The 18,112-nt window shown below is 42.1% G+C and overlaps 2 protein-coding genes across 8 annotated transcripts in view; one reads left to right on the top strand and one right to left on the bottom strand.

Moving 5' to 3' along the window:
* The window catches only part of LOC100728682 (protein SCO1 homolog, mitochondrial), a 35,164-nt gene extending 34,122 nt beyond the window's left edge, over positions 1–1,042 (bottom strand). The window contains exon 1 of one of the 2 annotated variants that reach the window (XM_003466157.5): positions 733–1,042. In XM_003466157.5, coding sequence (XP_003466205.1) covers positions 733–996 — 264 coding nt within the window. In that variant the 5' untranslated portion in view covers positions 997–1,042. The remainder of the gene's footprint in view (positions 1–732) is intronic. The other variant, XM_063242102.1, reaches the window with a different exon arrangement.
* Positions 1,042–17,295, top strand: LOC100728957 (manganese-dependent ADP-ribose/CDP-alcohol diphosphatase). Of its 6 annotated transcripts, none has more exons than XM_003466158.5 (5): positions 1,042–1,175; positions 1,919–2,044; positions 11,999–12,616; positions 13,804–13,920; positions 16,644–17,295. In XM_003466158.5, exons 3-5 carry the CDS (start codon positions 12,016–12,018, stop codon positions 16,943–16,945), a joined length of 1,020 nt encoding a protein of 339 aa, XP_003466206.1. In that variant the 5' UTR covers positions 1,042–1,175; positions 1,919–2,044; positions 11,999–12,015; the 3' UTR covers positions 16,946–17,295. The 6 variants fall into 6 exon arrangements, with proteins under 6 accessions (XP_003466206.1, XP_013004167.1, XP_063098171.1 ...); XM_063242101.1 differs by having other exon boundaries at positions 1,119–1,137; XM_013148712.3 differs by lacking the exon at positions 1,042–1,175 and adding an exon at positions 1,176–1,342.
* The last annotated feature ends 817 nt before the right edge of the window (positions 17,296–18,112 follow it).

The following is an 18,112-nucleotide window of genomic DNA, read 5'->3' as shown; positions in this document are numbered from 1 at the left end:
AATCAATCAGTTACCAGTTTGTGCTAATACTGAGAATAAATACATAGACTAGGGGAGGGTAACCTAACTCTGGCTATTGGAAGTACTAACCAAAGCAGAAAAGAGGTCTAAACGTGGGGCTTCTTACAAGCTCCATCAAGTTACTTCTGGAATTCCCAAAATATGGAAGCTATCTGTCAGCTCAGCCGCACTCATTAACCTTGTCCTCGCTCCGAAAACCTATTCTTTTCCCATCACTACAGAGAAGTGGTTTTTAGTTGTTTTGGGGTCAGAACTAGAATCTGAGACAATCACAGGAAAATGGCATATCCGTATGCAACCAAGGTTCTCCTTTTGTTTCAATTTCAAAGTATTTATGGAAACTGGGAGGAGGAATTCAACTGATAGCAATTTTAGAAGTGCTCGGATTTTTCCATTATGGTAAACTTAAGGTTGAGGTCGTTAAGAGAAGCTGAAACCTACTTTATTGGCACAAGAGTTAACTTAAAATCCAAACCCGAATATCTAGCCACATACAGAGGCTTCTTATGGGAAGTTGTCTCCCGAGAAGTGGGGCCGTCGCCAAACCAGAGATACGAGGATGAGATTCCATGACCCAGGTAGGCCGACCGAGTTGAGGTCACTTTGAGGCAAGGCCGAGCAGCCTCTGAGGTCAGGACCAAGAGGGATGGAAAGGCCACTGGGAAGGGACAGCTGTAAGAAGCACTGCAAAAACCCCACGTGTACACTCACCCCAGGTTTCGAGGGGCGCGTGGGGTCTCCGTGACCCTTAGGCTCCGGCCCTGATGACCCCGACGGTTGTGGCGACCCTGTGCTGAAGGGTCGGCCTCCCAGGAAGGCGCCACGGCTCCCCGAGACCCGCCATAACTCGTCCTGGCACGCACAGCACTGCCTCAATAAGACCTTCGCAGTCCTCTCCGCCGGGCTCCAAAGCCACAGTCCGCGAGGCAGAACATGCCACAGTTGGCCACCTGAAGTACGCACCAAACCTGCCATCAGCCGCTGAGGTCCGCGCCTCTTTTGCCCCGCCCCGCTACTTCCGGTACCCTTTCACTTCCTCCGGAAGTCGCGCGGAGCCGCTCTTTCTGCTCCTCTCGATGGTGCTGCGTCGCCTAACCGGTTGTTAAGGAGTGCCGGGTAAAGACCAAGTAGATAGAGAGTACCTTTTTGCCAAGGTCTGTCCCGTGTGGGCTGGGGAGGACCAGTAGTGGGGACCGGGAGAGGGTGGCAGCGGAATCACTGAGGGGTCCAGGCTGCGCGACCGGGCCGGGGCCTGGAGGTCTTGAGTGCTGAGGGCTCTCGGGTGCTGGACTGGGCAGCACCTGCACCCCCATCTTTCCTGGTGAGCTCCTGCTGCCCTGTTTAGGGTCGGCCAAGTAGCATTACAAGTCGCTGATCTCTCTGGATCCTCAAAAGTAGAAGAAGACTGGTGATTCTTCAAATAATTCTTAATTTTTAAAAAATGATAATAATAATTTAAGAGGTTAAAGTGATCTCCGAAAGCAAGTTACGTCAAGTGCCCGGCACTTCTAGCTACCAGGACCCATCGCAATCTGATTATAAAGCGCAGCGCCCTACGAAGTATTTACTGCGTCAGGCCTTCCCTTTAACTTTGTATCCTGCGGCGGTAGGTTCCTAAAATGCTCTGCTGGATCCTAACCGCTTTAGTGAATCACCGTTTGTTATGGCTTCCTCTTTGGGAACTGTTCATGTTACTGGGATATAACTACATAATAATGAGGCTGAGAGCGTTTGTTTGTAGATTTATTTTACATTTCGCAGAAATTTTAACTCGAATTCATTCCATAAACTTTTATGTTTTTGGTATCTACAGTCTTCTTTGTACACACAGAGGAAACTCCCCATCTGTCTTCCTTAATTACTTTTCACTCTCATGTGGCTTTTTTCCCTCCCCAAGGGGCTTCAGAGCAAAAGGAACTATTAGTTCAGTGATTATTGGACTGGAGCTTTTTCTTCTCTCTCGCCCCACCTCCCTCTCTCTGGGATTTGGCCCAACCAACCAAGTGTGCTGCTGACTGACACAGTAAGTGATACAATTTAATATTTGTTTCTTGGTTCTGCAGTAAGCTGGAGTTTTCTGAAATTTAGCTCAGTCAACCCCCACCCCCTACTGGGGTTTGGTCCCAGGAATTCACATTAAGCTACATCTTCAGGCCACTTTAAATTTTGAGACAGGGTCTTTTCAAATTCCCCAGGGTGCCCTCTAACTTTAAATCCTCCTAACTCAGCCTCATGAGTACCATGAGCTTTCACCTTGCAAAAGTCTTAAATGTTTATTTACCACTTCATATTGTTAATCAAAAGTAATTTTTCTATCTTGAAGTTGCCTATGGGTAAGGTTTTCCATCTTTTATTTGTATGTATTTTTGTCCAAGGAGTTTTTCCTATAATTGACAAAATGACACAAAAGTACCTTGCTCATTCAGAAAAGGAACATCTATAGTTATTGTTGACCTCCTTAATTGCTCATTTGTAGGTCAACTGATCAAGTACGCATTCTATAAATTAAAATTGAGTTTGCTGATGCTTTCAGCAGGACTATTACATTTTCTTTGTCAAAGTGATTCTATTAATAGCTTTACTTTTAGTTTATTTACCAAAGCATTGTTACGGCATTTTCATAGTAACATACAGTCTTAGAAAAACGACTAATGTCTAACTGTAGCTAAATATTGGGCAAATTGCTAATTACATCTCTGAACCTGATTTCATGGACTCATGCAAAAGGTACCCAAAAGTGTAATATCTACTGTAAATGTGTTGCTTTTATTACTCCCGTGACCCAGCAAGAACACCACTTGAATTTCTTTTCTTTTTGGGTACATTTCTTGAGGGAGACAGGGCACAGCTAATACTATCTGATATTTGTTTTAATAGTTATAAGCCTGATCAGATTTTGTGCTTGACATAATTTTTAAAACTGATTTGGCTAGGACTGCCAAACCCAAACTTCCTAGCACTGTAACATGTTTGTTTCATCCTAGATTCAAATCTCAGCCCTCAGTCCCTAACTTCAAACATTTTCTGTCTCAATTTTCTTGTTACTGTGGTGTTTGCACAATTGAGTTTCAAGACGTCTATCCTGCTTTGTTCTTTCATTGATCTCTATGTATGAAAGCTTTGTTTAACTTTTTCTGAGAAATCTTTTTCCTGAGATGCATGAGGCCCTTCTAGAAGGAATTTAAGCTTTGCCAGTTGTAGGCATTGTAGAGATTTTACTGGTGTCATCTTATAGCAGGTGACTCTCAGTTAAGCATCCCTGGGTACCTCTTACTATTTTTAAAACTACTCACGCCTTGGGTGGTTTTCACAAAATGCTGGCTGCTTCTCCCTGCCTTATGACTTCTTGTAGCTGTTTCAAGAGAAAATATTGTAAGGTTTTCTACATTACACTGTTCTAGTAAGAAGTCTCAGGACTTTGTTATCTTGAGACTCATTAAACATAACTTTTTGGATATATAATTTAAAAATCACTTTATTAAATGCATGCAGTGCTTTATAAATGAGAGAATTACAAAGAAGTTGCTTTGCTTTATAACGCAGCCGAACCACACAGCAAGCAGCCTAGTGTGGGGTGGTTTTACTTCAGGGAAAAGTGGGACTATACTTTGGTTCTAGCTCTTCAACTTCAAAATCTTCAGCCGCTCGCCGTGAAATGGGGCAGGAATTTCAGGTCCTAATTCAGGACTGTTACCCACTAAAGGTGAATTTGTCTTTTTTTTTTTCCCTGTCCTTCTTTAACAACAATGTATAGATTCACCCATTTTCCCATCCCCTACTGTTAGTGCCAGGACCAGATACCCTGATCCGGCAGGGGTTACCCTCAGGAGTCTCCCTCAAGGTGAGAATAGGTACTAATCCGTATCCTAGATGGGGAGGAAATCCCTTAAAACACAAAGAAGTTTCAGAAAAATACCACACTCCGGACCAAATGAAACATTACCAGATCCTGGTTCACCTTCGCAGTATCTGTAAAAGCTGCTCTTTTTTATTACCGAGCCATTGTGATCTCCATCAGAGCTGTGACCTGTTCAGTTAGTTTTTCTTCTCAAGCTGAAGTCATTTTCACTTTGTTTTTTTCCTCAAAGCTTTTGACTGTAATGTTGTGTCATTGCCTTGGTTTTAATTATGATCACAGAAGGAAGTTCTCCCACGTGTCCTGAATGAACTGTACCTTTATAAAAAAGAAAACTAATACCTGAGCACTTGTGAAATGGTGCAGGTAGAATCTTCTGAATACACGGGGCTGAGATTTAGCTCAGTGGCCTAAAAAAGAACTTTCTGAATAAAGTTCACTAACAACTTGCCATTCTTTCCATTCAAAGTAAAATATATCCTCGAGTCTTCCTTCAGATTCTATTTTCTGTATGCTTTAAAAACTTATTCTTTATTTTCCCTGAGATACATTTTATTCAAGAAGAAAAGCAGCAGTGAAATGCTAGAGGCAAGAAATACTCAGCTGTGCATGAAATGTCAATCAGGACTGGTAGGCAAGAGCTGGTAGGGGCTACAGTTTTGATGCAGAGGAAATGCAACCCCCTTAGGTGTGGGATGTGCCAGGTTAGTGGTCCCACCACATCAAGGAATGAAGCTGAGAAGTAAAGGAAGAAGTCAGGAAAGTGTTATTAGAACTAAGGAGAGAAGATCAGTTCCTGTATTGACAGGAGGGGTCCTGAACGGGGCGGCCACCGAGGCACTTTGTTGTGGGCTATTTATACAGTGGAGTCGCAGTGTGTGTACAACATGGGTCAGACTACAGGGTTACAAGTATAGCTGCTTAGCTAATACTGATCCAATAGGGAGACGAGTCGCCGGGCAGCGCTGTATGGAAGGAACAGAGGTGGTTTTAGGAAGGGATGGGTTTCGATGCTCTGGTCACCCACCTGAGCCGCTAACTGATGCCTAGCTTGGACCAGCTGGAGCTAACTGCAGTATAATTCAAGTTCAGGCCTGGCTGTTGGGTCTTTATCTTGAGGTCTAGCCTCCTTCAGATGAGTGTCCAGCCATAATTCTAATGCTAACTCTAATTCCTTTATATTTATTTTTTGCTGACTTCCTTGAGAGCCCCCTCTAGCTCTGTATTTCCCGCTAACTTAGCTGCCTGTTAATAGTTTAGGCCCTGAGAGGAATAGAGAGCCAGTCCTGAGTTGTGTGGTTTTGTAAGCCGTGTCTCCAAGCTGGGGCTTGCCTGGTCTTTCACTTGACTCCGGGCCTAGGCAGCAGTGACCCTTATGAAGACGGGACACTGAAGTAGTACTTGATATGAAGTCCTCATTTCTTGAAAAGAAGATGAGGTTTGTTTTAAGTCGTGGAGTAGCTCCATCTCTTTAGCTTCTGTAGTCTTTCTTCAGATTCATCAATGTTGCTTCATGAAAGTTTGCAAATGTGTGTTCAAAGAATTGAAGTCTCAACTTTTTCATCAGTTTGTTCTAAAATTCTGTCCATGAATTTTTGTTGAATCAAATGAAGGTTTTCTAAAGTATCTTTCTTTTGCTTGTTTTTGGGCTGCTGGGAATTGAACCCAGGGTCTCATGCACAAAGGCAAGAGCCCTACCTCTGAGCCACATCCTAGCCCTGTCTAATATATTATCAGCTAAATGATTAAAAGCTCAGCTTCTTTGCATTCTAAGGAAAGAAACATTTGTGATTGCGGGTGAATTCTTCATTTGTCTTCCAGATCTGTCCATCAGCACTGTCTCAGCAGACCCTGAATGCGTGTCTCAAGGTGTTCTTTGCTTTTCAGTGTTGAGCAGTCAGCACTGAGCAGTGGTTGATTTTCGAGCATGTTATTGCCATAACAATTTATAAATGCCTTGAACTCTGTCACTTGTAGACACACACAGTGCTTTTTGGCACATAATTTTAGTTTTATTTATTTATTGATTGATTGATTTTTATCAGCGCCAGGGATCAAACTCATGACTGCCTGCTTGCAAGGCAGGCGCTTATGCCGCTGAGCTAAATCCCCAGCCCCTTGGCACAGAACTTTAAATCACATCCCACAGTGGCTTTGTGCTACAGTGCCTCCTCCTCCTACTCTAAAAGGTGCATCTAAACTTCTTTACTTTCTGGATTTCTTTCTTTACTGATCCACATCACAGTTTCTGTCATTATTAGTTGACTCATAACTTCAACACTTGTGATCCTCTGCACTGAGTCTGTTCTCTACAGATTTGGTAAAGGGGAGCACTGTTTTGAGAAAGGTCCATGCCGAGAGAATGCCTACTGGTTCTTAGTTTCCCATGGGAAGTCACGTTGAGGTTTTTGACCTCCCCACCAGGACCAGCGTTTCTGAGCTCCCTGGCGTCTCCCCGAACCATAAAATACAACCCTGAGGTGGCAGGAGGACCATTTCCTTGCCGTGTGGACCCCCCTCTCCCTCTCCCTGCTTTACTGCAGACTCTGTCTGTCTCTTCATAATCGTTTCTTTACTTAATAAAACAGTATGTCACCTCCCTATCTTTGACCTTACTTTTGAAAGCTGTAAGGACTCCATGCTTTGATCTCTTTTTGGCCCTAGAACAATTCTCATTTTGAAGCGTGGGCCCCTTGGTATTTTGCTCCACATTGTGTAACTTTCTTAGAAAGTTGCCAAATTCTAAAATAGGAGTTTCCCTAAACCACATTGTTCCAGTGGATGGTGTGTTTGACAAACTTCTGTCATTAAATGGTTGAAAGCCACCTTGATTTGTGTTTCAGCTCCAAGGGGAATTTATTTGCTGAAATCGCTAAATAACCAAGGGTGATTCTAGTGAGGGCAGTTGCATGCAGTTTTCAGTGACAATTTCCAGGAATCTGCTGCTTTCTGTCATGCGACTTTGATTTCTTTTATGTTGGATTTCTGCTCAATTCAGTTTGCCCCAGAAATGCAATTTTTAGTTGTCAGCAAAAGCAGTACTTTTGGGTTTTCTGCTTGGCTTTAAGCTTAAGCTTCTCCCTTCATGATCTCATAGAAGAATTTAAAGCTGTACTCCTGTTCAAGTGAGACAAGATATAAAGAGATTAATTAAAGAAATGATAAGCCCCGCCCAAGAGAACACAGATGGAAGAACTGAGGAAATCAGAAAAGAAAGAGAAACTTCTGAAGAAGAATTTAAACATAACTTAGAATACATGAAACAGATCCAAAGAGAATACCAGGAAACTAAAAACTCTATTGAACACTGGAAAAATGCCTTGACAGAAACTAAAGACAGCCTTCTGAAACTTGAAGAGAGATTTATGGCATATGATCATGAAAGAAAAAGCCTTTAAAAAATAACAAGGAACCAGAAAGAAGCAATTCAAAAACTAGAAGATGACAAAAAGATACATAACTTAAGAATAAAGAATGTGAGTGAGGAAGCAGGAGCAACCAAAAATGAAATACAAAGAATATTCACAGATACATTAAAGCAAAATTTCCCATATTTAGCAAAAAGAAATGATATCCAGATAAAAGAGGCATACAGAACACCAGCTACCTATAACCAAAACAGATCTACGCCTAGACATATAATAATAATAAAGATTCCAGAAATCCACCAAAAGAACAGAATATTAAAAGCAGCCAAAGAAAATATGCAGATTACCTACGACGGGAAAACTATCAAAATAACAGCAGACTTACCAACACAAACTCTTAAGTCAATAAGGGAGTGGGGAGAAATATTCCAAGTCCTGAAAGAAAATGATATGCAACCGAAGCTCATATACCCCTCAAAATTAATGGAGAAATAAGATATTTTCAAAACAAGGAGGAACTGTGGGAGTTCATGGCCACCAATCCAACCCTACAGAGAGTGCTGAAGGACATTACAGAGAAAAGAGAGGAAGAGATAACCAGGATTCCAGCAACAGTGGCAGAGAGGCCTCAGTGAACGGGGCAGACAGTGGAATGAGGGAATAAGGTGGACAAATTATAGCAGAAAAGTGGAGTAGCAGACATGAGGCAGAGACGGTAAGCTATAGGCTTTAGTATAGACAGCTCTGAAACACTATAAAAAAAAGAAAAAGGCAGAGGTCATTGTTAATGGTGTATAAGGATTTAAAAGACATAGTAGTCTTATTGACATATTTAGTTTGAATTTAATACATACTGGTCTGTCCATTCATATCAGATTTGAGGGCACAGACATCTTGACCCAAAAATAGCAGGTTATACCATGGTAACTATCCTTACTTTCCTATTAACTTAAACTGAAATCCTACAATACTTACATTGTCTTACTGTGACTGATCTTAATTGAATCTGAATCATAAGACTGTGGGTTGGCCATGGCTGATTCTATTTGAAATTGGTATGCTTGTTAGTATCAACCCTAAAAGTAGAGGCAACTACTCTGAGGATGACAAGATGTAAAGGATATCCATATGGGTATTAATTAGTAACAGCTCTCAAATCCTACAATGCTGTCAAAGTTAAGTTTTTATAAACATAGTTGATACTATATTTAACTATAATAAGCCAGTGTGGTGGTCACATCTATTGAAAATAACAAGAGAAAACATAGTAACTACGGAAGATCATCTATATTGTGGTCTTATATGTCTTATCCATTGCATGTTTTGCTAGGAAATTGTTTTGCTGTCTTGCTATGACTTGGTATTCCCTATAATACAGAGAGAATAGACATATATGTAGAAATTCACACATGGCGGTTTTTTTTCTTCTTTTTAATTATTTACGGGAACAGATTATATAATGCAAGATGTAATGAACAGATACTCTGAGGAAGAGACGCTAAGAAACCCCGAGACTAATTTGGTAGCATTATGATAGAAATTCTAGCAATACTATTGTTCACTGATTAGAATGACATTGAACTGGTTTCTTGAGTTCAATTTCAGCATATGTAGAGATGGGGACAGCTATCACAAAGAGAATGAGAGATGCGATGGTAGTTACTATTGTCTTCCCTAATTTGGTACTTGAGGACCTAAAAAGCCTCCAATGATTTGATTAGTTCTATAATATGCAATAAGTATATAAAGTGGGTGAAGATGGGGACAACTATTTGTAAGAAACTAGAGACAGTTAGATAGACAATGAAGATCTCCAGTGGGCTTGCTGCGAAATCTGTATTTCTTTAAATTGTTTTTTTAACTGCTTTGTTCTGTTTTGATATGTTTAATCTTACCCTCTCTGAGATGTAAAACAAATGTGTAGGACTGATAACCATATTACTGAACTCTTGTTCGATCATAGAGCAGAAGGGTTTGTAGTGTCACTTTATGAATGTCATTCTAAATACTTTAATTCTATAACATGAACAGCTATTTCTAAGATAACAATGTGTAACTTATCAACCAGCAATTTCTTACCGTTTGTTTTTCTGTAAGTTTGTATTATTTCTACCCTTTTTTTATCTCCATGTATTCTTTTGTTTCCTTTTCTTTAAATTTAAAAAAAAAAAAAAAAAAAAAAAAGCTTAAGCTTCTCCCTAACTGGTGAGAAGGAAACTGGGCTTTTAGAGGCCAAACCTAGGTCATGTTTTGCCCCAGCCCCTTCATTTCCTCAGAAATCAAATGATAAGAAGTGACAGCAGGAAGCTGCCTAAAGGAAGGTTGGGGTGCTGTTACCAAAGGTGGGAAATGATTGCTCCTTAGGAAAAAATAACAGCTGTGTAATGACTAGAAGATCACATTGGTGGGGACTGAATCCTCCCTGAAAGATCCACAGCACATACTGTCACCTTCAAGGTTCTGAGTTTCAATACAATTTTTTAAAAATGCTCATTTGGCAGTGAATCAGAGCATCCCCAGAAATGGTTTCTTTTAGGCCTTGGGAATAATATCCATGTTCCTACTAATCAGTACGTGAGTGCATAGGTGTTTGAGACTGTGAGTAGAGGTTTATAGTTGATAAGTATTTTAACCGTGTCTGAGCTTCTCAAACCAGACTCATTTTTAGAAATTTTAGAATTTTAGAGCAAGACTCATTCATGAAGATGTCATGTCATCATTCGTATCTACTGACTTGATATCTACTGGGGTTTTCAGATGGACATTATAGGAAGAAAATTTAAAAATAACATGGGAATAACCACTTTTTGGAGTTTTCTTTTTCTGGTGCTGTTTCACCTGTTTTGGGGCTAGTTACACCCAAATTAAGGAAGAATAGAAAGCTAAAACTGTTAATTGGGTGGACTATGTAAGGAGTTTATTATTAGTAACAAAACTTTTAGACCAAAGAGAACCTCCTTAGTTCTCAAGTTAAGTTCACCTGCAGTCTGATCCCTGTTCTCACTGTGGAGTTGCTTCCTCCCTCTCTGTTCGGAACGCTGTTACAACTGGTATTTCAGGTCTGTAGAGGATCCTATAGAAACTCTTTACATACATCGGGCAAATGATTGGACTCTGGGGTCTAAAGTCAAATGAATTTTGAAGTTTAGAAAGTCAAATGAACATTTAGAAACAAGTGGATTTGAATAAATTCAGGTACCACCATGGTTTATTACTGTAGTCTTTATAGCAAAAACAAAACAAAACAACAAAATCTGTTGATAATTTAGGTCTTTTTACTTTGATTTCAGAACTACTTAATATGTAGTTCTTGGTGCTCTTAGCAGTTACAAGTTAGACTGTAAGATGAAAGGATTTCATAGTTTCTGATTTGGCTTTGGAGCAGGGAAAGTTAATATTAAGATTCCAAAACAAAACAAAACTGGTTTAATTAAACTCTTAACTATTGAAGGACAGACCAGGAACCACTGATAATGGAAATGACAGTACATTGGTATCGCAGTTCTTGTGCTGGGTCTTTTGGTGTTTAAAAGTATTCCTCTGTTTTGATATTGTTGCAGTCAGGGTTTGCAAGAGAAACCATTTAATACAGGACTCATAATTTATAGGATTATTTTTATAATAGTCACCCAAAGCGTCAAGTACAAAAGCATACAGGAAGTCTGTCCATGCACTAGAGACCCAAAGAATCCAGCTGAGGGCCTGGATCCCATAGCAACGTCCCCATGAATCCAGCTGGAGACCTCGAGCCCATGGCAGTGACCCCTCACCAGTCCAGCCAGCAGCCTAGAGCCCACGACAATGTCTCATGCAAGTCTGTTCCTCGGTTCTGCACTGGGAAGGCCTGTGCAGTGGTAGAAGCGAGAAAGTCTGTGCCAGCACAGTGAAGGATCTGTGCCAGCAGGCTGAGGCCTGCGCTGGAGCCAGGAAGTGATGCTCAAAGAAAGGAGCAGAGCTCCCCAAAAAGTACCCCAGCCTTCCTCAGCAGCAATGAGACCCTGAGCTCCTCTGATGGTGACAGTCGAGTTCGTATCAGGAGAGCCAGCACGGGAAGCTTCTGCAGGAGATCCCACAGCACCGCCTCTTCCTCTCCAGTTCTCCTTTGAAGCTGTTGGCAGCAATCCTCAGGTGGCCCCTCCGCACCCAGCACCACACTGGTTCAGTTCTGCTGGGTGTTACAAGTGGGCCACCAGTTGTCCGCCCACCATGCATATCTTCACTATCTGTTCCAATTACTTCAGATGTAAGAAACTGATTTCATGTGTCCCTCCCCATCAGCAGAAAAGGTCTAGACTCATAACAAGAATCTTCTGTATGAAATACAATGAGTGGATAAGTGTAATATGCACGTTTCCGAAAACCTAGAATGTTTAACGGAATCATGTGATGTTTGTGGAAAAGAATATGTGTCGTATTTTTTAAATGAATGCATACATTTCAATGTCAGATTCAAATGTGGCTTTGCTAGAATTAAAATGCCGGTTCACTCATAGGTTAATACCCTTGTAAGTTGTTACTTTCCTGAAGGAGAGTTTATCATCTGCTTTACAGTTGGAGAAAACGACTGTTTGAGAGCCTTCCTGTTTTAGACCTTATGCTGTCAAGTGAGTTTTAAAGTTCATGAACTCTTTTTCTATCACGCGTCCTACGGAATTAACTATTCAGTTCAGTATTAATTTTCCTGTTTTCTTCAGTCCAGTTAGAAAATTCAGATGTTTGAAACTTGGTTGTCTTTTTCACTGTCTTTATTTAGCAACCTCTTTGGAGGCTATGGCTGAAGAGCCCGATCCTGAGGCCCCACGAGACAGTTCAGAATGGCTCTTCTCCTTCGGAGTTATAGCTGATATTCAATATGCTGACTTAGAAGATGGGTACAATTTCCAGAGAAACAGACGGCGGTACTACAGACACAGCCTTCGTCACCTGCAGAGTGCCATTGAAGAGTGGAACAAAGAAGGCATCGTGCCCTGCTGTGTCCTCCAACTTGGGGATGTCATCGACGGCTACAATGCGCAGTGTAAGACATCCGAGAAGTCTCTAGAGCTCGTTATGGACGCGTTTCAGCTGCTTCAAGTCCCCGTTCATCATACGTGGGGAAACCATGAATTTTATAACTTCAGCAGAGACTACCTCACAAACTCTAAACTTAACACAAAGTTTCTAGAAGACCGGATTATACATCACCCCGAGACCGTCCCTTCAGAGAATTATTATGCTTACCATTTTGTCCCCTTCCCTGAATTCCGGTTCATTTTACTTGATGCTTATGACTTGAGTATCTTGGGTATAGATCAGTCTTCTCCAAGATACCAGCAGTGTCTGAAGATTCTGAAGGAGCACAATCCAAACGCGGAATTGAATAGTCCTCAAGGTGAATTATGTCTTTGAACTGAGAATCTAATACATTGTCTTTAAATTCTTCAGCTACCTTTTGTTCAGCAGGAAAATGGATGATTCAGGTAAAAATGTTTTTCACTGTCGTTCAGGGTCAGGATTCACACAAGCCTGATATCACATGGTTTGGTTGTAATTGATTCAAGTTTCATTCTGGGCCAGTCACCTTAAAATATCACATTTTCCTTTTCCTTGTGAATGGAATGGAGAGAACCAAAGAAGTAGGTGAGCAGGACATTTAATAAGTGTGTTAACTGTATCATGATGAAGCACCTGAGATAAGCTATGAGGAGAAAAAGGTTATTTAGGCTCATGATTTCAGAGGTGTCAGCTTTCTTCCCTGGGCCCCGTTACCTTTGGACCTTTGACGAGGCGGTGCATCGTGGCAGGAAGCATGTGGGGGAGCAGGTGCCTGCCTTATGGTGGCGGGAAGCAGTGTGTGGAGGGGAGCCGGGGCCCAAACACCCCATTCAAGTTCACACCCCTCCTGACCTAACCTGTCCCCACCCGGCCCCTCTAGAAGAGTCCACCACCTCCTGGTGCCTCCATGGGCAAGCGCCTAACCCTTTAACACTCGGGCCACTGGGGCATTAAGGCCCAACTCGTAGCAATACAAAACAGAAACGTTATTTCTACAGTGGTAAGTGCTGCCCAGAAAACAGATTGTAATGTTACAGGTGAGGATTCAGGACGCAGCTTTAGATTATTTGATCAGAGAACCTCTCCAAGGAGAAGATCGTTAAAGCTGAAGGCATTGTCCTTAGGAAGAACAAGGGGAAAGAGGTTAGCAGACAAGAGGAAAAACAAATGCACAGACACAGAGTGTAATAGGACCGTGACATCATTAAACAAGACAGAAAAGGGCCAGTGAGCTATGAGCTGATTTTGAAGACTGAACAGGGCCTGGACTCTCTCATGGGCTAAGGACAGAGCCAGGAGTTTGTATTTTCTTTTAAGTGAAGTGGAAAGCCAGTAAAATAAAAGAATGCCAAGACCAGAAATAAGACACGGTGTAATGTATATATTGGTCAAAATTCTTAGGAATCTCTAAAGTTTATTGCTGCTAATCAAGTTTCCTAAAGAACAGAACAAGTATCCTTGTTTGATCGCCCACGTGAGGGGAAGAGTGACGTTTGATGCGTGTGATTTACTGACTTCATTCAGGACTGTGTGAGCCCCAGTTTGTGCAGTTCAATGGAGGATTCAGCCAAGACCAGCTGAACTGGTTGAATGATGTTCTGAAGTTCTCTGACACAAACCAAGAAAAGGTGGTGATCGTGAGTAAGTATGTAAATTGTTTATCTGATTACAGTAGTCTTTTAGAGATTGGGAAATGTTAGCATCCTCATGATATGTATGTTTTGGTACCCGCTTTCTAGAAAATGAATACTTGCTTTAAAAATTTCTATTGAAAGAGAAGCTGAATCCAAGATGAATATTTAAGAATGAGTTAGGAGAGAGCCTGGTGTTGTGGTGCTCGCTTGTCATCCCAGCAGTTGGAAGGCTGAGGGGGAAGGATTGGTGCGAGTTCGGGGCCAGCCTGGCTACACAGTGAGTTCCAGTTCCAAACTGAGCTACATAGTGAGACCCTCTCTCAAAACAAAGAACAAGGAGAGAATTATAAAACAATAAAAAAGCCATCTTGTCATATATTGAGTCTGAGTTTGCCCTTGTTGATCTCAAGATATGATTTCCCTAAATGGGATCAATTTATGGAACAATTTTTAAATGAGAAATTCAGTACAGGCTCCATTCCAAATGTCAGTCTTCCAAACCTGTCCGTGAGGTGGCCACCAAACAAGCCACTGCTGCCCAGGTGCAAGCCTTACGGGATGAGTGTGACAGGCGCAGGTGGCAGGGAGCACTTTTTCTGTCTGTGTCAACCGCGTGATCCCACGGGAATTAGATTTACATTCTTTCCGTTCAGAACGGTTTTGACAGATGCCATCTGGGAACCTGGAAGGACTTAAAACACGCATGTGTGTGAACCGACACATGCAGAACTGAATCTGAATTTGCAGTATGGCCGCTAGGCTTGGTTTGGGACTGACCTTACAGCCCTTGTTTCGAAAGCATCATGACTTCAGTAGTCGAGAAGCCTGGACTGAGAGCAGAGGGTGGCAGGTCTCTCTGGCTCTCATTTGTTAGATGAGCTGTGTAGCCCTGGAAAAATACTGAACATGCAGACGGAAGTTTTCTCAGTATTGCATCAAATAAAAGCATGACTGTGGAACCCTTTGAAAATAAATGATGGGCAGTTCATATAGTTACTATAAAATTATATTCTTACTCGTAAATGTAGTTTTTGCATATTAGTCGTTCACTGGATAAACAGTGGTGGAGGGGTATCTGTGCTGTTGAATGTCAGGTATCACAACTTGGGAGAGGTAAGGTCCCCGCAGGTCACTGGGATGTCACGACACCATGTGACTCTGCCTGTAGTGCCCTTAGAAAACGGGGTGCTTCCTGCCTTGTGTCTGCTTTTTGATTTGCCACTGCCAGTTTGAGCTGGAGTATTTGAGCTGGAAACAGCCTACAGATCATGTAGACAGATCTTTTTATTTTTAAGGCAGAGAGCCTGAAGCCCAAGAGATTGAACCCCACAGCTAAAGTCCTACAGTCGGCTGACAGCACTGACACTGGCGTCCGTGCCCCTTCCGCGTCTGCCTGTTCCCCTTCACATCTGCTTTTCTGTTTGGTTTTCTGAGATGGGGTCTTGCTGTGTAGCCCAGGCTGGGCTCTGCCTCAGTCCTCCCGCTCGGCCTGCTGAGTGCTGGGGTCATAGGTGTGAGGGGCGCGCCGGGCCACGCCTCCCTGTGCTGTGTGCACCGTGTCAGTCTACGGCAGTCTCTCTCTCATGTCTTCACCATTGGCTGAGAGTTTAGAAGCTGGATAAGCAACCCTGAACAACAGTCTCCCTTTAGTACAGTTAAAAGGTAAAGTTTGATTGAGACACGCCGGGCTCCATATGCCTGTTAGAGTTAGAGATGTGAACATCGCGGAGCGCCCATCACGGCACTCAGTGTACGTAGACAAGTCCGAGAACCAGGCATTTGGCTAGTACTCCTGACCAGATGCTGGGGAGCTCAGGAGAAACCAGCACAGGAGCTTGAAAATTAGTGGTCACTGAAATGGGAGGAAGACCAGCAGCGTCCTAGACATCAAGTACTTCCAGGAGAAGGGGACTCCTAACTGTGTCATTTGATACATGGGTCAGTATAGCTTCTACACAATTAGCTCTTACAGCAGGAACTTTCTCATGTGTGTGTGTCTGTGCAAGAGGTGGGCGGGCATAGGTACATGGATTCCACCCCTGCTTTAGTAGCCCGTGGGCTCCTTCTGTCCTTTTGACTTGAATTATAACATATTTATGAAGAGAATATTTAAATTTCAGAATAAAAATGAACAAGGATCAAAAAAAGTGATTAATTGGTCGGAAGCAGAGGTCAGTGACCTATGTTGCCTGGACCTCAGAATGAAACTGGCCTAATACATACCTGGGCTCACACTTGTGCTGGCTCAGGATTCTGCTGCATCTCCTTCCACATGTCTTCTGTGGGGCCCAATCAGACCTTTCCTGCTTGAATTAGTTTTCTCATCTGTCGATTGCTTAGGGCTGCGTTGACTGCATGGGGATGTGTAAAGTCTCATTAATCAGTTCTGTATTGTTATTTGTATGAATGACATATAATCCATGGCTAGTCCCTAAAGTGTTCCTTTATTTTGTATCACATCGGTCTGTATATATAACATATATAAGGAAATCCATGGCATTGGGCTCTAGTATGGCACCTGCCTGAATTCTAGCAGACTTTACAGACCCGTGCACAGGATGCCTGTGATCTTCAGTGTTTGTGCAGTCTGAGACTATATATGGGTTTTCTCTGTTCTCCTGTCTATTTGCATGATCAAGTAATAATATGCAGTTATGTTTAGTATTAGCTTTTAGCCATTTATCGTGAAAGAAAGATATTTCTTCGCTGACTCATGACTTCTTTTAACAGGTCATATCCCCATTTACCCAGAAGCCTCTGACTCTGTGTGCCTGGCCTGGAATTACAGAGAGGCCCTGGAAGTCATTTGGTCTCACAAGTGTGTGGTGTGTTTCTTGGCCGGTCACACACATGACGGTGGCTACTCTGAAGATCCTTCTGGTGTGCACCACGTCGACCTAGAAGGAGTCATTGAAACTGCTCCAGACAGCCAGGCTTTTGGCACAGTTCATGTCTACTCTGACAAAATGGTGTTGAAAGGAAGAGGCAGAGTTCCAGACAGAATTATGAACTATAAGAAGGAACTCCTCTGAGATTGCTTTACCTTGTGTATAGAAAGAGGAAGACTTTGCTCTGGGCTCGTTCCAGTCACACAACAAGGAAATCACAAAATAAATATCCTGAACCTCATTGTTGTGCATCCTTGATAACCAAATGTGTTCATGCTTCAGAGTTTGTTGATAAAATACTTGAAAATTGCACTTTCGAATGATACATTCATTCCTGAGAGTTAGAAAAAACAAAGGAGGAGTCTGCAGTGGGAGTCTATAGTGCTAATGAGGGATCTTAGTTGTGTTTACCTAAAAAAATGTTGGTTTATAAAGAGAATGTATTCATGTTAGCTGAATAACTTAAAATATAATAAAAAATGAAGTTCTGTTAAGATTTTTCTGTTCATTTGTGTGTAAATGAGCTTTGGACAGGTTTTGCTCAGAATACCTGAGCTTGGACTTTATAGGCTTCCATTCCCATTTTGTGAATAAAAACTTTTAAGTAGTTGATGACTTAAAAAGTTAATGTCTGGTAATGTCTGCACCTCAAAATCCCTAACCACATCTGCAAGGTCCATTTTGTAACATAAGGTGATACTGCTTTGAGGGATTAGAACCTGTGTATGTACGCGGCCCACAATCAACTGGGCAGAGATGATGTCTTAGTTACTTTTTACTCCTTGCAACAAATACATGACACCCAAAGTTAGGAAGGAAGGTTTATTTCTTACAGGTTGGAAGTTTTAGTCTATACACAGTTGGCTCCAAGGCAAGATGGCATGGCGGGGCAGCCATTTCATGGCCTCCACAAACAACAAGGTGCAAATTGGCCAAATAGAGATACCCCTTCCTGCCCTTACATCCTATGCTGGCTCCACCCCTAGGTGGGTGTAGCACTCGTACACCAACCCGAGTCTAGACAACGGACCAATCACAGTGCCAGATTTGGCTGTCCACCATTGCATGAGGCCTGGGGGCCACTCACCTAAACCATGACAGATGAATTAGTAATGTGCTCCTATAAACATAGATCATAATGAAACAAACAACAGATGTGTGAGATTAGCTGTCATTTGAAGAAAGGGCCTGGAACGTGGAGGTTCATTGTATTTGCAGTATCAATGATGGTGTGAAAAAAGAAGACAAATGGTTTAAGTGGGGAAGAGCATTTCAAGCAGAAAAAGAAGCAGAGGAATGACAGGATCTGTT

The sequence above is a fragment of the Cavia porcellus genome, unplaced genomic scaffold (assembly GCF_034190915.1).
Source record: "Cavia porcellus strain 051 isolate PalLab524CR breed Dunkin Hartley unplaced genomic scaffold, mCavPor4.1 scaffold_32, whole genome shotgun sequence".
Lineage (NCBI taxonomy): Eukaryota > Metazoa > Chordata > Mammalia > Rodentia > Caviidae > Cavia > Cavia porcellus.
This window is presented reverse-complemented; position numbering and strand designations above follow the sequence as displayed.

What these genes read in the sequence shown, in the direction of transcription:
- LOC100728957 (XM_063242098.1), top strand. An exon ending in GGAATTGAATAGTCCTCAAG is followed by an intron (nt 12,617 to 13,803) that starts GTGAATTATGTC and finishes GACTTCATTCAG; the next exon opens with GACTGTGTGAGCCCCAGTTT. An exon ending in AGAAAAGGTGGTGATCGTGA is followed by an intron (nt 13,921 to 16,643) that starts GTAAGTATGTAA and finishes TTCTTTTAACAG; the next exon opens with GTCATATCCCCATTTACCCA.